Source organism: Alligator mississippiensis, chromosome 1 (genome assembly GCF_030867095.1).
Source record: "Alligator mississippiensis isolate rAllMis1 chromosome 1, rAllMis1, whole genome shotgun sequence".
Classification (NCBI taxonomy): Eukaryota; Metazoa; Chordata; order Crocodylia; family Alligatoridae; genus Alligator; species Alligator mississippiensis.
In genome coordinates, this window is record NC_081824.1 from 253,185,011 (window position 1) to 253,211,303 (window position 26,293).

The window sequence follows — 26,293 nt, forward strand, 5'->3', positions numbered from 1 at the left end:
GGTAGGCTTCCACCCATCCAGAGAACACATCAATAATAACAAGAATGTACTCATAAGAACAGCACTTAGGTAGCTGCACAAAATCAATTTGCAGATTTACAAATGGTCCCCATGGAGGGGGATGGGCTGCGGGTGTTGTTTTTACCCGTTGCCCAATGTTGTGAGCTAAGCAGATGGGACAGGAGCTACAGTACTGTTGTGCCATGGAAGGAAAATTTGGGGCAAACCAATTTTTTTGTACTGTAGCAATCATTCCTCCTTTGCTCGTATGGGCCACAGAGTGGGTTAAACGAGCAAGATGTGGCAAAAGCTCTCTAGGCGCCACCAGGCGGCCGTCCGGGGAGCGCCAGAGAGAGTCGGGGTGCAGTGAACATCCTGCACGCAGCCAGTCATTTATTTCCTTTTTTGGGGCCTGATTTTGAAGAAGGGCCAGACTTGAAAGGCTAGCCAAAGGAGACTGGTCTGTTGAAAAACAAACAAAAACAGAGTTAGGAGCCTGTGGGCCAGAAAGGTCTGCATTTCTGGCAGAACGGTCTGCCAGATCATTTCCTCGTGTGACATCATCAAAGGGTTTCTCATGAGCTTTACATTTAACAATAGCAATAGCAAGAGGCAATTGAACAGCTTCTAAGAGCGCTTTTACATAACAACCATGACTGATTTGGGTCCCTGATGAAGTGAGGAACCCTCTTTGTTTCCAGATTTGTCCAAAATCATGAACAACACCAAAAGCATACTTAGAGTCAGTATAAATGGTTGTGGTTTGATTTTTTGCAAGAATGCAAGCACGTGTTAAAGCAATGAGTTCAGCAACTTGAGCAGAACGAGCTTGGGGTAAAGAATAGGCTTCCAAAACAGCATACTGAGTGCATACTGCATATCCTGCAACTAATTTGCCTGCATCATTTCTAAGACAGGAACTATCAACAAACAAAACAAGGTCAGAGTTCGGGATAGGAATGTTCTTGAGGTTAGTTCGAGGGGTTAACAATTGAGTTGTGACAGACAGGCAATCATGAGGCTTACCATCAGAGGCAATAGGCAGAAGTGACGCAGGATTCAGAATTGAACAGCGATTTAAGGTTACATTTGCAGCTGACAGTAGAAGTTTCTCATATTTAGTAAGACGGGAATTGGAAATGTGCTGAGTTTTGCCCTTGAGCAGAAGGGCCATCACAGCATGTGGAACTGCAACGGTTAAAGAGTGTCCCAAAACTAGAGAATCTGCCTTTTCAACCAACAAGGCAGCAGCTGCAACTGAACGGAGGCAAGGAGGAAGTTCCGCAGCTACGGGATCAAGGGCAGAGCTGTAATATGCAATTGGGTGATGCTTTTCACCATGCAGCTGAGTGAGTACTCCTAAAGCGATTCCTTCCCTTTCATGACAAAACAAGGTAAAGGGTTTCTTATAATTAGGAAGTTCAAGAGCGGGAGCAAGAGTGAGGGCTTGCTTAAGGGCCACAAATGCTTGTTCGGCTTCAGGAGTTTAAGGGAGGGGTTCCGGGGTGGTATCATGAGTGAATGCTTGCAAGGGTTTTGTAAAAGCAGCATAACCCAGGATCCACTGTCTACAATAACCCGTTGCACCTAAGAATCCCCTCATCTGCTTTTTAGTTATAGGTTTGGGAATGTTGAGGATAGCTTCAACTCTACTAGGGGAAAGGTGTTGTTCTCCTGCTGAGATATCATGCCCTAAATAATGTACCTTAGACTTGCAGAGCTGCAATTTAGATTTTGAGGCCTTGTGGCCTTTCTGAGCTAAAGCTGTGAGGAGTGTCAAAGTATCTTGCTCACAGGCCTCTAAAGTGGGTGAGGCTAACAATAGATCATCAACGTACTGAACAAGGGTGGACCCCCCTTTGAACGTGATAGGATCCAAATCTTTTTTTAGGATCTGGGAAAACAGGGTTGGGGACTCTGTATATCCCTGAGGGAGTCTTGTCCAGGTATATTGAAATCCCTGATAAGTAAATGCAAACAGATACTGGCTATCCTTATGAACGGGGATAGAGAAAAAAGCAGAACAAAGATCCACTACTGTGAAATATGTAGCATCTGAAGGGATACAGGAAAGAATAGTGGCAGGGTTAGGGACCACGGGGAAAGCGGGTAACACAGCGGCATTTACAGCTCGAAGATCTTGCACAAAGCGATACGTATCTTTACCAGGTTTTTTGACAGGTAGGATAGGTGTGTTGCAAGGCGAGCGTATTGGGACAATAATCCCTTGCTCAAGGAGTGAGGAAACGACAGGCTTGATCCCTTCCTCAGCTTCCTTTGAGATGGGGTACTGTGGGACACGAGGAAGTGGCTTGGCAGGGTTCAGGATGATACGCACTGGTTCAGCACTCAGCATGTGCCCCACTTCATTCGCATGGGTGGACCACAGCTGTGGAGGTACTCGTGCCAACAGTTCCTCTTGCAAGTAGGAAGTGTCAGGATCAGAGTACTCCTGGGTTAGCAAAGCCACAAGCTCGGTTTCCCTATGTTCCGGTACCTCAAGGTAAACACCATCTGGGCTACAATAAATCACGCATCCCAGTTTACACAGCAAGTCCTTACTAAGAAGGTTGACAGGTGCACAGGGGCTAAGAAGAAAGGCATGATTTTCAGACAAAGGGCCAATAGAGATGGAGACAGGTTCAGAGACGGGATGTGGGATAGGTTGTCCGCCTATACCGACAGCATTTACAGTTTCAGGAGAATAAGGTAGAAAAGGAAACTCAGCAGCCTTTAGCGTGGAGCGGGACGCTCCGGTGTCGACAAGACAGGAGACAGGTTTACCAGAAATAAGGCATTCAACAAACGGACCAGATTGGTCAGTAGCAAGCAAAGGAGCAATGATGTCACTGTCCCTCAGGCTGTCCTATTCAACACTGGGAAAATTGACAGGAAGTGGAGGTGGGGGCTGGGGTCTGGGTTCTTGGCTGGGGCGGTTGGGGCATTCTGATTTCCAATGTCCTTCTTGCTTGCAATAATGACATTGGTTCCCATAGCCTGGGTTTTGTGGGCTCAAGGATCTATCTCTTCCCCTGAATCTACCCGGGCCTCCCCTTCCCCGTCCTCGTTCCCTTCCTCTACCTGGACCCTGCAACTGAGAAATCTGTAAGGCCATTAACTTAAACTTGGCACTGTCTTTAGACCGTTCCAATTTGTTATGAAAATGGTTAGCCGCAGCAAGGACTTCGGTCAAATCTTTAGTTTCCCAGCCAATAATTACTGTTTGAATTTTCTCAGCAATTTTAGGGTTAAGTTCCTGGATGAATGCTGCCACTATTGCTTGTTTAGCATTTCCGACTGGGTTATCCATTCCTGAGTATCGTTCAAATGCCTGTTTGAGGCGTTCTAAATAGTCACTGGGGTGTTCATTTTTGTTTTGTTTACAGGTATTTATTTTGGTCCAGTCTGCCTTTTTTGGGCAAATTGTGAGAACTGCCTGAACCAAAGCATTTCTCTTGTCAATAAAGTTTTGGCCAATCCCTGGGTTTTGATCTGGCCAAGTACAGGCAGCGTACAGACGTAGCATAGTTTCCTTGGGCAAAATGGATCGCATGAGCTGATTAATGTCAGACCATGTTGGATTATAACAATTTATAACAGTCTGCAATTCTTCCTGAAATTTTTCTGGGTCTTCCCTGATTTTTGGGAACTTTTGAGTTAAATTGTAGAGATCACCTGGAGTCCAGGGTGCGTGCACAGTTACTATATTTTGTCCATCGGTGCCAATGCCTGGCATTTGTCTTAGGGGGTAAACTTGTGCAGTTTGGGATCTCAGATTGATGGGAGAACTTTCCATGCCTATTCCCATTCTTCTAAATACACCTGTGGTGGGTTGTGACCCAGGAGTAAATTGCCACACTGGTGATGATTGAGTGGCAGATATGGTGGATGAGTCCGGACTATTAAGCTCCGTGGATGGATTTACTGAAGGAGCTTCAGCTAATGGGTCACTAGCCTGGGCTGCAGCCTGATGTTGAACCGGTTGTTGCTGATGTGGGAGTCCCAGGAGAGCAGGGTTCGAACAAAGGTCAAGGATATCCTCTGCTGGCTCCGGTGGTGGGGGCGCCCCGGGCAATGCTGGATACATCGGAGCAGTGGCCAGCGTGTAATTTGGGGGAGCAGCCAATTTCTCCCGAACAGCTTTTAACTGCTGTTTTAATTTTTTTTGAGAGTCTTCTAGGCTCCTAGTTTGAGATTCTGTCCGCCTTTTGGACATTTCATCATACCAATAAAAGAACGCGTCCCACTGGTTTTGTGGTGTTTTGGATCCACGGGACTCTAACGCCCCTCTCAAGTGCACTATTTTATCCTGATCAAATGTTCCTTCCTGTGGAAAATGTTTCACAGGATCATCCCTAGTATACCAGTTCCACTTATCCAGGTACTTGCAAGTCTCGGGAGAATAGTGTGTGTACATAAAGTACGCCGGAGTCCCCCTAGTGGGGACAGGAACCTGTTTAGACTGACTTGTTCCCGTTTTCAGTTACACAGGGAGACGTAGGAGAGGCTTATTTAGGATGTCCGGGCCGCTCAGTGCCTTGCCCCGCAATTTTTCACTGCCCAGACAAAAGGCTTCTGACCCGACACCGGGTCATAAAATGGAAATGGGGAGGGAAACACTAGAGGGATCCTTTCACTCCTGCTTTCGGCAGAAGCTACTGGGACAAGGGGTTTGGAAAAGACAAAATCACTCAGACGCCCTGTCCACTGGGTCACGAGGTTCCAGTTGGGTCCCCTTGCTTTCAAAACTGCCCTGTCAGGCAGAATTGGGGCAGCTGAACCCAACCGTAGTCTCAGTCCTGGTCAGTGGCTCATATTTCTAAATACACACACATGCACATTTATTCAGTCAGCCAGACCTCCTACCCCACACCGCCTTAGTTAATTAACTACAAGCCCGATGTGCTGTTGGATGAAGGTGCCTCAAACAGTTTCTCCCTAAAACGTACGTTACCAGACACAAAATGGGATCCTTTACCAGACAGAAAATTTTAGCCGGCAGTAAGGTTCAGACTGACCTGTTTTAACAAGGTTCAGATCCAGTTACCACGGCCAAATTGGGAGCCTACAGGCAGTCCTCCTCCGAAACCCCAATAGAGATTTTGAATTAGGTCTCTTACCTCTCAAGTTTGGCGGCTCAGGGTTCGGGGGGGGGGGGGGGGGGTAGCCTGCGGTCCTCCTTCCTCAGCCTGTGTTCTGGATCCGAGTCACGGCACCAGGAATTGTCGTGGAAACACACACAGAGTACTTTTGGGTCAGGTCAGCAGAAGCTTTTATTCAAAAGAAACTACAGCTGTAGGGGGAGTTCCAAAGTGACATGGATTTCCCAAGCACTTGGAAGGGGTCCCCCCCCAAGAGCAAAATCAGGAGGCTTATATACTTTTTAACAGTCGCTTACAACTCACGTGATCATATAGTGAAATTAGCATGAAAAGCGGCTATAATATTACTTCATTATTTCTTTGCTGTAATCAGGATGGGAATTATGGGGGAGGTGAGGTTAGTTCACAAACCTCCTTCTTGCACCTGGAAATCTACTTTGTACATACTTTTTTTTGCTACCTTCAAGGCTGCGGTGAGCGAAGCAGTTGCAGAAGAGTTACAAAGAACAAACACTTGCCCTTATCTGTTCTACTGCACAGAGCCAGCAATTCTACACAAAGCGGTTATGTCATCTTATAACTAAAATAATCAAAGTTTAAGGCATATATTTTTTCTGATTACACACCTTCAAAGTGGATACTGAAGTAAGTGCATAACTGCAGGATAAGGACCAAAGACTCATTGTAAAGGAACATGGGCTCAAGCCATGATAAATAAAGGACTGCACTGAGCTGTTCCCTGGCGTGGAAGGAGTGTGCATGAGTGCTATATAAAGCATAACCATATGCTATGGCACAGTGCATTTTCTATAGATTAAAAACTGTGTAGGGTTGTACAAAACTATAGATGTATTTGAATAAATAGGGGAAGGTCTGGCAGGATACTGGCAGGTGACATTAGAGAAGTGGAGGTGTTCAGGTTATCAAGGAAACGACTAAGCTCTATGTCAAGACACACAACCTGGTTGGCAGAATCTCCCCAGCAGAGATACTGGTGGCATAAAGGGGCTGTGACTTCTTCTCCTCATGGAAGCAGGTGATGAGAAGCAAAATAGGCTCAAAATGGGTGACTGGCCTGGAGGAAGATGGGCCCATGGCAGCTAGTGGAAACTTGGAGTCAGCCTGCACTAGTCTTTTCCTGTTGCATGGACATACTGTCCTCTGCTTGGACAGTTCATGGAGTACAAGCGCTGAGATTGTTGGCTGTGATTTTGCCATCAGCATTTCTCCCTCATGTCTCATGCTGAATCAACTCCCAGTTGCTGTGGGGGCCTTCATGCTGTTCTCCAAGCACAAAAGTGAGCCAAGGTCAAAGACAAGATTAAAAACCATTAACTTCTGGCCTGGTGTTTGGTGCCGTCCCATCTCCACTGCCCAGATGGGTGACAAGAACCTTTGTATTGGCATCCTCATTAACTATATTTTGGCCACGGCATGCTTAGGCTGTGGACTGTACAAACACATTATGGTTAGAAGTCTGTTGTCCTCCTCTCCTGAATACATGAGAGAAGTAAACACTGGAGTTGAGGGAGGGTATGTAAGACAATACTAAGAAGCACTGAATGCTAGGCTGGACTCCTGGGTTCTGCTGGCATGCCACTGATTTACTCTGTGACCATGGCCATTTCCCTCCATTTTGCCATCTGCAAGTAGGGATAATGATACTGACCTGCCTATACAAAGTGCTTTGAGATCCTTATACAAAAGCAGTTACCACATGCTTTGTTGCTTTGATGGCTATGAGGGGGACAGCCTGTAAGGGTGTAGGAGGAAGCGCAGAAATCCTAAAGCCAATTCTATTTTGGTCTGGTAAATAAAAGGAAACAAGTGAACCCTTTTCATTTTGTTTCATTTATTTGGCAGTTATATCCAAACCTCTCCTCCCTGCTTCAAACACATTACAAAAACAAGTAAAATAAGTTTGCTAAAGAGACCTATGGAATACTGATAAATTTCACACACGTACACAAGGGAAATATAGAGAGAATGGGAGCTTTTTTGTTTGTTTCTTAAATGGTGGCTTAAAAAGTTTTGCCTTCCCTGCACCTTGCAGACTCTCCAGTGACTTATCCTAGCAAACACTGCTTGGAGCTGTTCCTTCCACATTGGGGCAGTACTGTCCCCTGTGATTACAGAGAAGAGATGTTCATGCACCATGTATGTACCAACGTACCATGGCCCTCGGTGCTGACCACTGTTTTCAACAAATGTTACATTTTAAAGGGTATTTTTCTTACTAGGTTACTGGGGTGGGCAGGGGGAAACTCTGTAGGTAGCAGACCTGTTATTATAAAGACAATTTAACAAGCCCCAGCTGTCCTGGTCTTGGCTGCATTGGGGTGCAGTATCACATAGCTCATCAGGGACTCCACATATTTTGCCTTAACTGGAGCAGATTGTAGTCCTCTTGTGGGAGATGCAGGGCAGCTGAGACTACATATCCCAGCATGCACTGCTCCAAAGTGACCAGAGTAGTTTGGCTGCATTGTATGCTAGAACCTGAAGCCTTTTCAGCTTGCACATCTAAAGTAAGTTGAGGATTGATCACGGGCCATGCTGCATAACTCTGCAGGTTGTATAAAACCTCCAGCTGCAGTCTAGCCACCCTTAACCGCACAGAATTACTTCTTTGGTTGACCCCTCCCACTTTGAGATCTTCCTGGCTCAGGAATATGCTGTGTCCTCCCACCAATGAACACTCCTGCTTTAAGGCATGGCATTGTGTTTTCTCTAAGGCACTTTAACAGGCTGGAAGGAACAAGCCAGGAGCCACGAGGGACTTCCATGGTTTTAGACTATAATCAAATAAGGCAAAGAGTCCAAAGCAGTGCTCCGGCAACTCCAAACACAATGCATAAGCTTGTTCCCGCATCTGTGGGGGACTTGGGAAGAAGAGGATTTTGAAAAACAGCTCCCATTTTACTAGTGTTTCTTGCCCTGCAAAAGGTGAAGAGGAACCAAAATAACATAACCTGTGGAGCAGCACTGCCCTTTTCTTGATCTGGGAGACTGCCCAAAGCTCTGGAGGCTGGTTCTCCTCTCATGCATGTCAGTACGTGGATGTAACTCCACCCATCTTTGGATTTATACTAAGGAAGAAAGGAGGCTCACCCCCTTGCTTTGTTTCTGTAAAGCCTGTGTGTTCTGAGGGGCAGATCGCCCTCTCCCGCTCTGCACTAAATCCTTGTCTCTGGATTTACTCAGGCATCACTGAGAACAGAGCCCATGCTCTGATATCCAAAGGCTGCAGAGAACATGGTGATAGCAAGACAAAGGCAACTATGAAAGGGGCTGGTTGCTCACTGTACTGGTTATAAACTGCCTTTTTTCTCTCTGCTCACTGGGTACTGCCTCTTCCTTTTCTCTGTCAGCCAACTCCTTTGAAAATGGGGAAGTTGGAGGCAGAAGTCCTGCTGACCTTTATGCAAGCAGAACAAACTTCTGATGTCACTAGGAACTGCAAGACAGGCGGTGACAATTGCTGACATTAGGCAAAAGGAGGGTGGGTGGTGGAAAGTGAAGCTGCAAGAAGACATCTGGACTCAGCCTGTGTGTGACCATCTGGAATGTGCTTCAGGGACATGAGTACATGGCAGTGGGGTGTGTGGGCATGTACCTTGAACACAGAAGGCCCTGTGGGACCCAGCACAAGGGTGTTGCCAACAGAGTAACATGTTTATAACTGGGGCAATTCTAACAAAAAGCAGTTGGAAGAAAATGTTTCAGGAAAGATGATCATAATGGTCAGAGACCTGGACAGACAGGCCTTGTGGGATGTCACAGGGGTCCCTCCCCTCAGCCTGGTTCAGCTGGAACCTTGGATTAGAGGGAAAGGAGAATCCAGCTGACCTCACAGCAAAGGGAAGTAGAGAGAGAGAACACCACTCCTTTATCTAAGGCTTCAGCTAGCAGTGTGCTGTTAAAGCATCCCTTTTGGTGTTACTTTCCTACTGGGGCACCCCTCTGGCCTTTACCTAGCACAGCTCTCAGTCCCATCCACACACATTAGGGAGACCTTGTACAGTGACACAAAGCTGGGATAATCACTCTAGAGCAGGGGCGGGCAGGCAAAGTCCAGTCCATGGGCTGAATCTGGCCCTCGATGGGCTGCATTTCCTAGCAGCCCCTGCCCGCATTGCTGCAGCTAGTTTCTATGGAGACTCCAGGAATGGTGGGGCCATGACAGCGTGGAGCCAGGGTTTCCATAGAGACTGACCCAAGCAGTGCTGGCAGGGCACGTGGGTGGGCGGGGAGCTGTTCCAGGGCCAGGATTTTGTGGCAGTGAAAGTGTGAGGCAGAGCTGTGATCCGCTGCCTGCATGCCCTTGGCAGGGGCATGTAGGCAGCCGACTGCAGGTCTGGACTGGCTTCAGACCACGTCGTCACCGCCACAAAATCCCAGCCCCAGCTACTGGGCAGCTCCCCACCCACCTGCGTGCCCTGCCAGCACTGCTTGGGTCGGTCTCCATGGAAACCCTGGCTGCTGCTGAGGTCTCCATGGAAACTGGCTGCAGTGATGTGGGCAGGGGCTGCTGGGAAATGGCATCCGGCTCCTGGCAATGCTGATAGTTCCCTGCTCTAGAGCCTAGAGAGAACCACAGGATCTGGTTGTATCCAACCACCCCCACAGAGAATCCCCATTCTATTTATTACATGAAATCCTGTTTCATTACCATGAGGGACACAGCAGCACCTGCCCTTCAGCTCTGGGCTTATAAGTTGATTGTACTTGCTGGGTACACTTCAATACAAACCGTGCACAGAAGCTACAGCACTTTCATTAACAAAAAGCATCTTGTGTTTCCTTGAAAGATCTAGAGCTACAAGATACAAAAGCAGAATTGCTACCATAGAAAATAAAGTAATAAAAAAGAGGGAGTTGGCCTGCAAGTGCAATGAGAAGAAATACTGTAGCACCTTTAGGAAGGGGTGGGTGAGATGAGGTCAAAGGGAACAGTGCCACGTTGGAGCCCACACTGCACTGGAGTTGCTGCTGGGGACTGGCTGGCTGAAGGCAAGGGGCACATTGGATCGCTGTCAGTGGAATGTCACCAGGGACTCCAGGTGCCTCATAGCCCATGGGAGACAGGGTTTAAGACCCTCCCCACCCCCACCCCTACCCCAACACTTCCCTGGGATTCTCACTTTAGCTATAAAGCCAAGTGCCAATTTTCTCTTAAGTCATTTCCCTATACAGGGGAGCAGATGGAGGACGAGAGCCACATGGAGGAAGGGCAGTAGCAGGGGTGACCTGGAGCTTGGGGAAGGACACAGAGTGGGAGATGCGATGAGGGGGGTGGTGTAAGGCAGAAAAGTTAATGGAGAGTGGATGGCCATGGGGTGAGGGAAGGCAAAGGTCCCTGGATGACAGTGCTACACAGGAGATGCACTCAGTCACAGTGCTGTCCCTCACATGCTGCTGCAGTCAGTGCTAGTGGATGCTGTTCCTCAGAGCTCGTACTGGAGCTTGCCAGCAGGCTGCAGACATTGCATAAGGTTAAAGACTCCCTCCCCACCAACACTGACCCGCTCTCCTTCCCCAGATTCCCCTCTTAGCATAGAAACCCACACTGACTGGCCTCCATGGCCATTGTCTACACAGATCCATAGATCCCCTCCATAAGAGAGATCACAGGGGCTGTGGTAACTTCCTCCTGGCCTTGCTACCCCCCAGCAGTGAACACTCCCTGAATGTGTGGGCTGCACTCCCCTCCCCCACTGCATTACAAAACAAAAATCCCAACGCTATACAATGTAAATATCTGTGTGATTGGGCAATGGTAGCAGACACTTGTGCATACTGAGGTCGGCATGGAGGGACAGGGCAGCAGGTCAGGCCCAGCCTCCAGGCTCCTCTAGCACAGAGTCCCCTTACATCTCTTTGGTGCTCATTCGCTTGGTCTTCTCAGCTGTCTCCTGGGGAAAGAAAGACCTAGGTTAAGGGTAGGCAACATTTTTTGGCCAGAGTGCCGAAAACCACCACAATGCCTACCTTGGAAGGTGCTGGAGTGCCGGCATGGCAGAAAAACAAAATGAGGGCTGGGGTACATGGCAGGATGCCCTGCTTGTGCCCCTTGCCCCCCACCCAAAGCCCCTGCTCCCCAGCCCTGCCACCCTGTGCCCCCCACCCAAAGCCCTTGCCTCCCAGCCCTACTGCCCCATGCCCCCCACCCAAAGCCCCTGCCCCCCAGCCCAGGCTCTGTGGCTGCCAGCACCTACCCCGGCTCTGGGTAGCTACTGGAGCCTGGGCTGCTCGCAGCAGGGCTTGCAGTGTCCCAGCTGCCTGCTGGGAGCAGCCCGGGCTCCCAGCTGGCAGCAGCTCTGCATAGCCAGGGCTGGCTGAAGCTGGGAGGCTCTGAAAAGCTGTGTTGGGCTCCACAGCTCTGGCATCAGCTCCGTGCTGGCACCCTGCTTGCTTGCTGCAGCTGCCCAGAGCCCAGGCTGGCTACAAACAGCTGTGCTGGGCTCTGGAAGCCTGCCATCACCTCTGTGCTGGGAGCAGGGGAGAGACCGGGGCTGCGCTGCCTCAGGCTCCTCCCTCACCGCCCGCTCCAATGCGCGGGTGCACGCACCAGTGCGGAGCTGGTGCCGGAGCCCAGCACAGCTGTTTGGAGCCTCCCAGCTGCAGCCGGCCTTGGCTCTGGGGAGCTGCTGCCAGCTGGGAGCCGAGGCTGCTCACAGCAGGCAGCTGGGACACTGCAAGTCCTGCTGGGAGCAACCCGGGCTCCGTCGCTAGCAGCAGCTACCCAGAGCTAGGGCTGGCCGTGGTGTGCCAAGCAAAATGGCCTCACGGGCCATGCTTGGCACGCGTGTCAGGGGTTACCAACCCCTGACCTAGGGAAAAACCTTGCAGTTGTACTGGGAAAGCTACCAGCAGGTGGAAGGCTCCCGATTATCCCACAGGACTGCAAATGCACTCCCAGGAGCATCTACGTCTCAGCACCATCCCCATCAGTGTTACCCACTCCTAACCTGATGCTTCTGCAGCTCCTGAACGTATCTGGCCAGCTCCTCCTCAGTCAGGTCTTCATGGCGCTGCTGCCCCCGAGGAGACACTTTCCCATTCTTTCCTATAAACACGAGCAGAAAATCAGGATAGGCTCAACCTGGCTGAGACCACAGTGAACTTTACACTTGCTGGGGCTTTTTCTGGAGAAATAAAAGGTGCCCTGACCTATAAGGCAAAAGGGTAGTGTCTGCCCTACTTTCTGAGGTGTACATCCACACAATTCTTCCAATACAAAATTAATAAAAAATTAAATGTATAAGGGATGAATTAAATTCTGCCTATTTCCCCAACTTATTTGGCTGGGTAAATAATGTTTTTGTAGATAAGAGCAGACACCATGTAGTCCACTAAAGTGGAAAATGTGCTTCCTCTGGCATTTCTCAGGCCAGTGATAAGGCAATAATTGATGCTTAATGAAAGCAGGAATTCTGCTTAAGAGATGCATCTAGCTGATGTAATGCTGTTCAGATATGTTTACTCCTTTAACAAGAGCCTCCAATCATAGCTAAGATGGGGGCAGAAGCAAAAAGAATTGCTGCCTCACTGCATGCTTCCCTGAACCTTAAAAGCACTTGGTTGCCACATGATCTCATAGCTGCATCTACTGATCCAGGCAGCCAATTTTCCAGCCACCCTGGGCCTATCTGATAAGATAGTAGTGTCTACAGCATCCTGGGTGAAACAGCATCCCCTCTGAATTAAGGGACAAAAACTAACAGCTGCTTAATTCAGAGGCCTCCATTCTGTATTACCAAAGAAATGTTGCAAATCATTTGATAATAATAAAAATACTTTTCTCTGTTTTACTGTCCCTGTATCTGGTCAGGGGGCTGGTATCTCCTTGTGGATCAGAGCTGACAGTTTGCAGAAGGAGATGGCAAGCTCTGAAAAAGGAAAGGGGCTATATTCAGGTAAAGACCTTAGTTACTAAGGAAGGGGGCAAGAAGAATGCAGAGTAGAACTGGGAGGGCAAACCCAGCTGGTTGTAAAGAGGAGAAAGCATCTTTCAGAGTTTTACACAGAGGATCCATTGTCTTCTCCCTCTAAGAGAAGGCTGTCCTCCAGATGGGAAGCCTGCAAACGAACAATTCTTTAGGACTTAATTTGTGGCACTGCTGTCCAAGCTGGATTCTGGATTCAGGGGGAACACCCCAGGGGACAAAAGAGGGATGGCCAACCATTCTTCACACCAACATGTTATCTTCCTTCTCTACAGCTTTTATTCCCAGGATGTCATGATCGGGTCCTAGCATAAAGGATCTCATCACTCCTATAAGGATCACAGTTCTAATTTCACAGGAGCTGGAGACAGAGAGGGCAAGTAGCTCTCTCAGTGTGTCCCAGGAAGATCTGAGAACAAAAATCAGAGATACAGGTGCCCATTGCTACCCAAACAGCTAGAGATCACAACCTTCCTTTATCTGAGTGCAGCCCTTCTCATCTCCCCAGTCTGGAGCAGGTCATACTTACCATCACAGGTCATGGCAGTGCACACCCAATTGCCACAGGCACAAACGCAGCTGTTACACTCCACTTGGGTCTCTGCTCCATCCTCATAGGTTTCATCTTCAAGGGCGCATTCTGGAAGAGGCACAGGTGAAAGGGCATGGGCTGTGATGGATGAGGCGGACACCAGAACTGAAATTCTGGAAGCCCCTTTGTACAAAGAGGAGCAAAAACTTTTCTGATGATTAACTATGATTATCCCCCACAGTGAAACAATCCAAGCACTTCTTAAATTATTCTTTATTTTGCCCACAAAAAAACCTCAGGGTTTTCCTAGCATTTTTATTTGGGTAGTGAACTAGAGGACCAACTCTCCTGCCTGGGAAGTTCAGTCCTGTTTTGTGCAGAAAAGGATGGCAGATAATACGTGTGACTGTCGAACATCTCACTAGAAGGGACAGCACAGAGTTCCAGCAGATGGCTCTCCAGAAGTACAGCCTTATGGACCTCTGCCACTGCCACTAAAACCGTCCCAACCTCCGCCTTGAATCTGGTACCACCTGAGTGATGGAGAGAGCACTGCCGATTGAGAAAATTCAATCAGCCACTGCAGAATGTTTAATCATTAGAACGCTGAGCAGTTTCCAGGAACACTGCAAGTCTAAGCTGGGTCCAAAAGCTTACGGGATGTGTGTCAGGGAGGATGTCTGGTAACTGAAAGGCAGAACAGGGCTTGACTTTTATACATCATTTTGGAGGATCAGATGAGACCAAACACACTCCTCCCCATTCACTGCTGAAGAGTTGCCTTGATCTCCCAGACAAATGTTCCTCACCTGCCCTGATTTTGAAACTTATCTCCCATTCTCCATAATGGTAGGGGGTGCTGCAGGCAGTTAGGACTGTATTGCCAAAGAGGGAGAGGGCACCAAGACTGGAATAGCAGGGGATTCTGTACATGAGGAGAAAGGGGCATTGGCAGAGCTGTGTGGGAAGCCAGTGGGTGAACTAGTAGGGGGAGCTGCAGGGCCACGAGTGAGGTGTACTGGCTGAGTAGAAGTAGCAAAGCTCATAGGTGCCAGTCCCCTGTGCCCAACTCAAAGCCAACCTCTCCCCTCCTCCCTTCCTGTTGCCTGTCTGCCCCTGGTGCAAAGGGAAAGCCCGTACTTTTCTCCGGCGGGTTGAAGGATGGGCTGAGGCACTTGAGGAACTCATTGAAGCTGAGTTTCCAGTCGGCATTTTCATCAGACAGCTCAATGAGGGCATCCACACAGAGTCCCCTGAATGGAAACAAACACACACAATCTGCTTGGGGCTCAGCATCCCACCCTGGGGGGTTCCTGCTCCTCCTGAACACTCTGTGCTGGGACTTCAGGCCAGGCCTGCAAAACACCTATTTTAAGAGATGCCAGAAGGTGCAGACAAGGGGAAATGAGCTCAGGCTGCTCTCTTGCTGGTAAATGGCAAGAAGAAAGACATCTCCAGCTCAGCCTCACCCACGCTACTTTAATATCAGATTCACTGCAGGGCTGAGGAGTGTTTGAGACCTCCTGTGGCTGTTTCAGGGCCCCATGTTGCTGGCATAGGCTCTTACCACTGAGACAAAGCTACTGGCTACCTCACTTGGATTGCAGACAGACAGAACTTTTACCCTACTTTAAAGGGGGAGGATTTGCCACCATAAAGCCAAATCTGGAATAACTGATCCCCTGTCTGCTCTTAAACTATAGAAAGTGAAGCTGAGCTGCCATCATTTTCTCATTTCATTCAGGGATTAATTGTTCTCATTGCATTCATGTGGTTTAGTTTCACTAACTGAAGGTTAGGAGTGGACAGATGAAACGCACTGGATCAGCTCACATGAGCTCTTGACTGTTAAGTGCAACTTCCCCCTGCCTCCCAACTTTAAAGCGTTGTAAATGTATGTCTGTTCATGCTCCTACTCTCCGAGCCACATGCACACCTGCATGCTCCCACACCACAGGCTCCTGTACCTAGAGGAACATACCAGCAAACACAGATTCCCATCATCACATAAGTGCATCCCCAGAGTAATGCTACCCCTGCAGTGAGTTGCAGGACTCCCTTTGGGTGTGAGGCACACTGAGGACACTATTCAGTGCTGAGTTACCAAGGTCCTCAGTGTCTCAGTGCACAGTGTCCTGCTGAAAGCAGAAAGCCCTTGTGTCCCTGGGACATCAGTGTGTACCTGCCCTTCTCTGACAGCCATTATGCTTCTTACTGAGCACATACCAAAACACAAAGCCCAACCTGCTTGGACTGCATGTTCCAAAACCAGTCAGAGATACCAGAAAATGGCAACTCCGAAGGAGCCTCAGACGTGGAAGAGTTCTGTGCACAGCACACAGGCTGGTTTATTTACAGCCCGCCCCCCGCAACCACCCTTGGATGAAAGGCTCTTTCCTTGGGCTGCAGATAAAAGGTACAGGAGAAACAGAAAGGATATGTTTAGTTTCTCTTGCCATGTAGAAGAATGCTTCCCTGGGGTGTTCGATGGGCTACAAGCAGTCAGCTCCCCCATCACACCTGTTTTTACCTCATTGCCCCAGCCCACCTGAGTAGCTTGTTGGTCTCCTGGTCCATGTACGTGGTGATGTTGATGGCTGTTTCATTCTGCTCCACAAACTTCAGGAACTCACTGGAGTCCAGGCGAGAGTCACCATCATCAAAACTCTGCGGGGACACAAGAAAGCATATGAAAGAGGCTAAGGTATTTCCCATTCCTGGCCCTTTCCTGAAGTGCCATGTGCTTGTACTTAGCACCACATGGCACTTTGCATTTTCAAAGCCTCCACTATGCTGGAAGGCAACAGAGGCTTAGGGAGCTTATTCAGTGCCTGGGGCTGGCAGAGGGGTGGTATGCCAACCGCTGTAGAGCTGGGGCGGTATAGTGGGCTTGATTTATGGCCGTAGCAAGACAGCATCACTTCCTCCTTTGGTTCTAATTGGACTCTGTGAACTTTCTGACCTGTCCTAGCTGGTGCTCTGTTGCAGCTCATGCTGCCTTTCAGACAGGTATAAAACCAAAATCTTGTCTAATGCCAGTGATCTACAAAAACATCACAGGAAGAGTTGCTGTCTGCTGACACTGAACGGGGGACTTTTTTTGACTAAGGAAATGCATGCTGTGCCTTAGAGTGCTTTGTCAGCCTCTGCTTCATGTTAGAGATTCTGTCAAGTACCTTCCCCAACACATTAGTGTCAGTCTTCTTTCAAGTGACTGGAAAAAACAGAATGCCTCTTGGCCTAGCCACTTCTGGCAGCTAAGGAATCCCTGGCTCTAAAATGGACAGTTTTTAGCCCCAATATTCTGGTTGAATTCCAACAAGAATAATTACACTCCTGCCTTCCTAAATTCCTTCTGCACTTTCATCTGCATGCAAAGCTCTCTTTCATTTCCTGCCCCAAACTGATACACTCCTCAGTAGCAGCTGTGTCCTGCCTCAGAGGTGGATGTACTGTACTGATGAGAAAACTGTATCCCATTCCTAGAGTCCTACAATAGATGCTGGAGGATTTTAGCTGGAGGGCAAGTCACTTCTTCTCCTTGTCCCATTTTTGTGCTCAGAGGCTGCAGATTGCTCTGGAAAGTGTTAGGGCAGGGAAAGCCCTTATTCTCACTGAAAACAGTACATAACCCTCACATGTTGCCCCAGCATTTCCAACAAGGGGCTAGTGTTCTCTGCCGATCCAGGTTAAGTGAAGACTGTCTTTTCTGCCAATGACAGCTTTGTCCTGTGCTGGAGGACTCTGGTAAAAAGGAACCGTCTCCTAACACTCGAACAAGAGACATAACTGCCTTTGAAACAAGGCCCTTGAAGATGTAGGCCTTGCTGGTTTGTGACCATGCTCAAAGTGTACCAGTGAGCTGCACAAAGCTGGCTCTGAGTAGGGAAAGAGTTTTGAGCCTAGTGGCTGGCCACTCCCCAAAGCAATGAGGAAGGTTGTTTCCTCTCATCCTAGTCCCTGCCCTTCAATTCAACCAAAGTGGCATGCTGTTGCCATCAGGGAAGGCCTTAAGATGCGGTAGGGTAGGAGCGAGGAGCACTGGCAGAGCTGTGGGGGGAGCTCAGGGCTGGAATAGCAGGAACTCTAAGGGCTTTATTACATGTATAAGTGCCACAGTGCTGGGTGCTTTGAAAAACTCCCAGCGCTGTGATGCATGCAGTTGTATAGGTGGTGAAATGTGCATCAGAGTGCAGAAAATGGCAGCGGTGTGCTTTTGAACTAAAACTCCTCGGAGGTGCTTTACTTCAAAAGCTCACGGCCGCCATTTTCTGTGTGCTCATGTGCATTTCACCACTTTTACAACTGCACACGGTGCAGCAAAGTGCGCATCAGCTCACGTGCAGAGCAGACCCGATTAATCAAGTCAGCTCCGAAGTGGTGGATCTCTGGCGCACTGTGGGACAAAAAAAGTACATGTATAAATGCCCTAGAGGTCCGGGCTGGGGTTCATTTGTTCAACTGTGTGGAAACAGCTGCACTTTCTCTGCCTCATCATTCAGTGTGTCCAGCTCAAGCCAGCCCCGTCCTCATAGAAATTAAAATTCACCCCAAAGTCTTTTAAGCTCTTCAGGAATGTTTGCTTTTAAATACCACAAATAATCAGGGGCAAGAACTCAGCTTCTCTGCTGAGGAAAGAGATGGCTTTGTCACAGGGATATTCCCCCTGCCTGTGTCTGGAATCAGGGGCGAGGGAAAGAGGAAGCAGCAAGATGTTCCGTCCTGCACAGGGGAGCTTGCTTGCCACTGCACTTCAGGCTGAGATTTTCATTAGGCCTGCAGTGGGAGGCAGCTCCTTATTGTGCCCATGTCAGCTCAGTGAGCACGTGGCCAGCTTTGGGTAACACAGCAAAGTGTGTGGCACAGGGAGGCGCTTTGAGGAGGGGGCTGGGGCTAGCAGGCTTGTGGGAGAAGGGATTGTGATGCACAGCTCTGCAGGTCACCACATTGTTCGGGGTGACAGCAGGAGCCCAGGGGTGTGCACGAGGCAGTGGGTAATAGGAGGGCCCCCACGAAAGGCACCAGTGTTAATGGCTACAAAGGCTCAGATCCTCGGGGGGGGGGGGATGCTGGTTCCTCAGGTCTCCCTGGGGGGTTGGCCATTGCCATGGCAAATTTGCTTTTAGTGGTAACTCCTGTCAGGCATCGTTAATCTCTTGCTGTCAACAGCTTCTTATTTAAACCCACCCCCCACCTGCCCCTCCTGCCCTGAGGCTGGGCGCTTTGAAGTCTTTATCAGGCATGATGGGAAGGCAGAGGCATGTTGAGCCTGGCAGGAGCGCTGGTGGGGCTCACAACCTGCTGGTTACCAAGGGGTGGGAAGAGGGGAAGAAAGGTTTGTGCATTCCAGGCTGAATAGATAAGGCTGCTGATCTGGGGGGCCTTGGATCTGAGTCTCACACCACAGCAAGGGCTGCATCCCTGAAGCTGGGGACCTGCAGAAGCTCCCACATGCCTCCCACCTAAGCTCAATGGTGCTGGTTTACACTGCAAGCAAGGGCCAGCAGTACCCCCACTGTATTCTCTTTCCTGCTTTTCACAAAAAGAGTCACCTCCCCCACCCCCAGGTTTAGCTACTCCCTGCTTCCCCTTGCCCTGCCTTACTGGGTTTCTTGCCTTTGAATTTTCAAAAACTTTCACCCTCTCCCTTTTTATCCTTTTCCTCAGCAGCTCCCAGTTCCTAGGGATCCATCTTTTCCTTCCTCTTCCCCACCCCTCCCCTGCCCAGGTCTGCCCTCTCCTCCTTTTTATCCATAAGGCATGTCTGCCAGCCCGCACCACCAGCACTCCATGGAGCGGAGCCACATTGGGCTTTGTGCCGCTTCTTGGCTGCTCCCAACACCCTGGGATGTGACCTTGCTCACCCCTCGTGCTACCATATTTACTGCATACACACCCCCTTCCTTCAAATATTATGTATTGGGGTGCATGTCTTAAACAAGGACAGCTGGGGAACATGCGGGAGTCGAGCTGCTCAGTCCGTCTTCTCAAGCCAAGTGGGCAGCCAGCAGTGCCTGTGACCTCCTACAGCCGCTCTCCCTCTATTGCTGCTGCCTGTGTTTCCCCTAAGAAAACGTGTATTGACATTTTCAAGGAAAGACCTTTTTTTCCCTTCATCCCACCTTCCAAAAAAAAGCACACGTCTTATTTGAGGGCAGGTGGTACATGAGAAAATATGATATATTTCTAGGATCACCTGAGGCTCCCTGGTGCCTCACTCACTGAAGTCACTAAGAAGGTGGAATGTGAACGCAGCGCTACCTCCAGCCCAGGCGCAGGCTCCTGCCTCTGGGGAAGGCCTCCTCACCTTGAAGTATTTGTCCAGGACTTCACTGTAGTTGCTGCCCTTAGAGAACCAGCCATCAGGGATGATCTCTGCCTCCAGCCACTGGATAACTCGACGTCGAAGCTCATCCCGGTCGGATTGGTAGCAGACAACTGTGAAAGGGTGGAAGAGAAGCAGAGAGAGAGAGAGAGAGAGAGAGAGAAAAAGAGAGAAACATTTGAAGAGCAAGGCCCTGCTGTGAGTTTCCAGACCTCTCTTGCTGGTGCCACAGAAGGCGCTTGTACTGCGAAGGAGGAGTTATTTCAGTCCTGAATCAGCCATGCTGCAGGGTGAGTCATGGACAGGCCAAGAGTGACACTCTGTGGAGACGCAGGGGAACGACAATGTCTCCATCCTGCCCACTGCTTTGGCAGGTTCCTGCCACACTTGTTCATGATGCCCATGGAAGGGGGTAAAGTTTGATTTGGAGCAAACACTTTCTCTGGCCAAATACACTTAATTCCCATTGGCTAGAAGAACATCCAAGCTAAGCGGGTCCAAGGTGTCTGCACAATACAGCAATAGCTTCCCTCATGCACCCTTTGCCTGTGCCCCTTGGCCCAAAACCTGAGAGTCCCATCTCTTTGGAGGAGAGGGGATTTCAGTCTCCAGGGTCAGCCCCATGCCTGGCCTTTCCACTGTCAAACAGGGGGACAGTTTATGATGACCAGGAACTGATTGTCCCAACTACCTGCCACAGACAAGCCCACAACTTTCTTCCAGTGGTCGCTGTATTGTTCACTGAAACAAAAACTCAAGGCCACATTTTAAGCTTTTCTAAATTGCCAGGTCTTCATTGAGGTCAGTGGAGCTAACAATTTGCAGCAGCCGGGGCTCCAAGCCAGACAGACGGACAGCATGGGAGGATTCTGTGAGGCCAGGTCGAAACTACTTTTTGACTGTTGGGAGGTGACAGCATAGGTGCTGAGTATGTGGGGGCCCAAGGGCCCTGGCTCCCCTTGGGTAGACGGTAGGGTAACCATCCATCCCTAATTGGGTGGCACAGTCCTGAAATGGGAACATCAGGTCCTGGTCCTGGGTTGCATGACTCTGGGGCAGCATTTGTCCTGGATTCTCAGTATTGTGCATGGATCCAGGTTTTTCATTCACCACAGAAAAATGTGGGAAATGGCGGGTTCCAGATTGCAAGGGGCTGTGGGGAGTGGGATTCAGGGGGTGCCACAGGCATGTGTGCGCGTGTGTGCGTGCACACACACACACGCACACACACACACACGGCCAGGAATACAGCCCCAGGCAGCAGTGGAGAACAGCTCCTCCAGCTGCCTGCAGGTAAGTCTAGCGGGGAGGTACAGATCAAGGCCCCCATGGTAAGGGAAGGAGTGGGGCAGGGTCTGGGTCTGCTGCCTACCCACAGTGGTGCATGAGGCCTGGGGCCAGAGCAGAGAATGGGACAGAGCCACAGGTGGCTCATCCGGGGGGCGGTGGGAGGGCGGTGGGGTGGGCAGCAGCTCCCTGCTGCTGCACACACTCCTGGGGAGGAGGGCATGGTGGGGGCACATGCCCCCCAGATTTGTGTGCGGGGTGGAGACAGATGCGGGCTGGCCGCTGCAGGCTCAGAGCTCCCCGCTCTGCTGCCCTCCTCCCAGGAGTCCTGCGCTGGCCACACCACCAGCAAGGCACCCCCTGCCTGCCTTGCAGCAGTGGGGGGTGGGGGACGGACAACTTGTGTCCCCACTGCTGCTTGGTGGGCAGGGGGTGGCTTGCCATGGCGGCGTGGAGCTCCCAGGGCAGCGAAGCAAGGCGAGGAGCCACGAGCTCACAGCAGGCAGCCTGCATCTGCCCCTGCCCCTTGCACGGGCTCCACTCCAGTTGTGCTGCTGGGGATGGGGTGGGGGAGTATCACCTTAGCCCTGTCCCCACCAGGCAAAAATAAAAATCGGTGCCTTCAGGTGACACCATGCTCCAAAGAGGCCCTTTGCCTTAATTATGCACTGAGGTTTTGACCTGTTCAATAAGATTATCAAACATCAAAAAAGGCAAAAATATAGTAGGCACGGAATGAGAATCTTCATTCAGATGGGGAAGGGGACCCTGAGGTACAGGGAGATGATGGTCAGAACCCTATTTCTCTTAGTGGACAACCAAAGTACAGCCTGAGACTAATTCTGAGTTACCTGACTAAAGCATAGGAGTGATTTCATTGCCCAGATTCCATTACTCTGGGAGTTGCAGCAATTAACGCTGCCACCACTCCCTCGACACAACATTTTTAGACCTGAGGGGAGCCCCAGGCACCACCTATGCTGGAGAAAGAGAGCAGGATACAAAATAGTGAAGACCAGTTGTTTTCAACCTTTTTTCATTTGCAAACCCCTGAAAAATTTCTAATGCAGGTGCAGGCCCCTTTGAAATGTAAGTGTGAGTATTGACATACTTTTGATTGATCATAGTCATCTTTCACAGACCCCTTAGACATAGTTTGAGGAGCCCCAGGGGTCCATGGACCACAGATTTTAAACTACTGGTATAGACTGGAGTAGGCCTTAAGCTGTTTTAATGATAGGTTAGTACAGAGTTACTTGTATCTGCTGGAACTACAGTTTGGTTCAAAGGAGAACGGGCAAAGGAAATGCTCAGGTGAGAAAAGGATGCAAAGTGTGAACCATTTTACAAAGTTTGAGCAGAACAGATGGAAACTAGGGTAAAGGTTGCAAGGTCATCTCAAGTACACTTACTGGTTTGATGACAGACTAGGCTGAGTTTAGATAATGCTTATATATGGAATAATAAACAGACATATGACTATTAGAGTAGCACCTACTAGAAACACACACACCTATATATATATATATATATATATATATATATATATATATATATAAAATATATATATATATATATATATATATATAAAAACCTTATTTAGTAATTTTTTTACATTTTAGCCAAGGTATGGAGAATAAAAACCAGGTTCACTGTGGAGTTTTGTTCTTAAGTCTTGAACTGAAGCTTACAAGGCCAGGCGACATTCTGTTTTTTTCAGTCAATTGGAACTGCAGCTATCAAAGGTCATGAAGGGTAACAAGAAGGGTTTCTACAAGTATGCCAGTAAAAAGAGGAAGATCAGGGAACGTGTGGGTCCCTTATTGAATGGGGGAGGTACAGATGATGTAGAAAAGGCTGAAGTACTCAATGCCTTTTTCACCTCAGTATTCACAGGCAAGGTCAGCTCCCAGAGTACTGCACCTGGCAGCACAGTTTGGGGAGCAGGTGAGCAGCTGACAGTGGTGAAAGAACAGGTTGGGGACTATTTAGAAAAGCCAGACACATACAAGTCCATGGGGCTGGACACAATGTACCTGAGGGTGCTGAGGGAGTTGCCCAGTGTGACTGCAGAGCTGCTGGCCATTATTTTTTAAAACTTGTGGTAGTCAGGAGAAGTCCCAGACAATTGGAAAAGGGCAAATATAATGCCCATCTTTAAGAAAGGGAAGAAGGAGGATCCAGGGAACTGGTCAGCCTCATCTCAATCCCCGGAAAAATCATGGAGCACGTGCTCAAGGAATCAATTTCTAAGCACCTGGAGGAGAAGGTGGTGATTAGCAAGTCAGCATGGATTCACCAAGGGCAAGTCATGCCTGACCAACCCGATTGCCTTCTATGAGATGACTGGCTCTGTGGATGCGGGGAGAGCAGTGGACTTATAGTTTCATAGTTGGTAGGGTCAGAAGGGACCTGAGCAGATCATCAAGTCTGACCCCCGTGCCATGGCAGGAAAAAGTACTGTGGTCAAACGAGCCCAGCAAGGTGTTCGTCTAACCTCCTCTTAAAGACCCCCAGGGTAGGAGCCAGCACCACTTCGCTTGGAAGTTGGTTCCAGATCCTAGCCACCCTGACAGTGAAGTAGCGCCTTCTGATGTCTAGTCTGAATCTACCCTCTGCCAGCTTGTGACCGTTATTTCTAGTCACTCCTGGTAGTGCTCGGGGGAACAGGGACTCCGCCAATGCCTGCTGGTCCCCTCTGACTAGTTTGTAACATGCCACTAGATCCCCGCTCAGCCTTCTCTTGTGGAGGCTGAACAGGTTCAGGTCCCTTAGCCTCTCCTCGTAGGGCCTGCCCTGCTGCCCCCTGATCATGCGGGTGGCCCTCCTCTGAACCCTCTCAATGCTGTCCACATCCCTCCTGAAGTGTGGTGCCCAGAACTGGATGCAGTACTCCAACTGCTGCCTGACCAATGCTGCATAGAGGGGAAGGATCATCTCCTTGGACCTGCTCGAGATGCAACTGTGGATGCATGACAAGGTGTGGTTGGCCTTCCTGACCGCATCCCCACACTGTTGGCCCATGTCCATTTTGGCATCAATAATGACTCCAAGATCCTTTTCTGCCTCTGCACTGATGAGAAGGGAGTTCCCCAGCCTGTAGGTCTGCTGCTGGTTCTTCCTCCCCAGGTGCAGCACCTTGCACTTGTCAGTGTTGAAACCCATCCTGTTCTCATCTGCCCACCCCTGTAACCTGTCTAGGTCCAATTGCAGCCTATTCCTCCCTTCTAGTGTGCTCACATCCCCCCCACACTTGATATATCTTGACTTTAGCAAGGCTTTTGATATTCTCCAACAACATTCTTGCAATCAAGCTAAGGAGGTATGGGGGTTGGATGAATGGATTATAAGGTGGATAGCAAACTGGCTGGATCATTAGGCTCAACAGGTAGTAATAAATGGTTCAATCGCTAGTGGGCAACCAGTATCAAGTAGAGTGTCCCAGGGCTCAGTCCTGGGGACAGTTTTGTTCAATATCTTCATCAACAACCTGAAAGATGGGATGGAGTGCACCCTTAGCAAGTTTGCAGATAACACCAAGTTGGCAGGAAGTAGTAGATATACTGGAGAGTAGGGCTAGGATTCAGAGAGACCTCAAGAAATTGAATGACTGGACTGAAAGAAATCTCATGAGGTTCAGTAAGGACAAGTGCAAAGTTCTGCATCTAGGACAGAATAATCCCATGCACTGGGACAGGCTGGGGACTGACTTGCCAAGCAACAGCTCTGTAGAAAAGGACCTGGTGGTTGCAACAGACAGTTAACAGTGTGCCCTTGTTGCTAAGAAAGCTAATGCTGGGCTGCATTAGTAGGAACATTTACAGCAGACTAAGGGAAGTGATTATTTCCCTCTATATGGCACTGGTGAGGCCACATCTGGAGTACTGTGTCCAGTTTTGGGCCCCCCATTACAGAAAGGATGTAGACATTTGTTATACGGGGGGAGACTGAGGGAACTGGGTTTATTTAATCTGCAGAAGAGAAGACTGAGGGAGGATTTGATAGCAGCCTTCAACTACCTGAAGCGGGGTTCCAAAGAGGATGGAGCTAGACTGTTCTCAGTGGTGGCAGATGACAAAACAAAGAGCAATGATCTCAAGTTGCAGCAAAGGAAGTTTAGGATATTAGGAAAAACTCTCATTAGGAGGGTAGTAAAGCATTGGAACAAGTTACCCAGAGAAGTTGTGGACTCTCCATCCTTGGAGGCTTTTAAGACTTGGCTAGACAAAGCCTTGGTTGGGATGATCTAGTTGGGGCTGGTCCTGATTTGAGCAGGGGGCTGGACTAGATGACCTCCTGAGGTCTCTTCTAGCCCTCATTTTCTGTGATTCTTTCTGAATTGTCCAACTGCAAGTGTATCTGGGTAGTGCTATATAAAGACTTTGTTTTGAAAGACGGTCCTTTCCCTAACAGGATGGCCACCTGTTAAAGGCTTTTTAAGACTTGAGGACTTAGAAATTTTAAGGTGACTTTGCTTTCAAACATTGATTATAAGCATTTTATAAATTTTAATCATTTGCTTGCCATGCCTTATCTGCACTGCTTAATTAGTTACATCTTTTCTGCTTTTTGTTAGTGAATTTGCTATTAAAAATTGAAATATCCTTATGTTGTGAGTATTTAATTTGGTGGGACTGGCTCTTCAAACCGTTCTTGGTTCTCAGGATCCATCTGAAGGTCAACAATAGTCACCATCACAGTGGCAGCTGACTGTGCCATTGCCATTAGCACAGCAGCAGCCAGTGCTGCCCCAGGCATGCAGCTACCTTTGCTATGCCCTCCAGGGAGACCTGTAGGCCAGATGATGTGGCCCAGTGCACTGGAGCAGGTTAGTGCACAGGATTGGCCTATGACCTGATTTGGTGCACGGTGTCAGTCCATGGGCATAATCTGGCCACAGACTAACACCACAAGATGACCTAATCCATCTTGAGGACTGACCCCACACCACTCATCCAGCCTGCTGGACTGGATGGGTTTGGCACCACTGCTATTACCCATTATGGACATGTAAGCGTCCCCATTATAGGAACAGAGCTAGTGTAGCAGGGGCTTGGGCACAGGACACCTATCAGGTAACACAGCATCTAGAAAAGCC

The 26,293-nt window shown here is 49.2% G+C and overlaps 1 protein-coding gene across 1 annotated transcript in view; it reads right to left on the reverse strand.

The window, feature by feature from the left end:
* Positions 1-6,937: 6,937 nt before the first annotated feature.
* The window catches only part of FSTL1 (follistatin like 1), a 75,974-nt gene continuing 56,618 nt past the window's right edge, over positions 6,938-26,293 (reverse strand). The window contains exons 6-11 of the mRNA XM_059720504.1: positions 19,891-20,021; positions 16,132-16,250; positions 14,724-14,836; positions 13,581-13,691; positions 12,074-12,171; positions 6,938-11,017 (exon numbers count right to left, since the gene is read on the reverse strand). Coding sequence (XP_059576487.1) covers positions 10,973-11,017; positions 12,074-12,171; positions 13,581-13,691; positions 14,724-14,836; positions 16,132-16,250; positions 19,891-20,021 — 617 coding nt within the window. The 3' untranslated portion in view covers positions 6,938-10,972. The remainder of the gene's footprint in view (positions 11,018-12,073; positions 12,172-13,580; positions 13,692-14,723; positions 14,837-16,131; positions 16,251-19,890; positions 20,022-26,293) is intronic.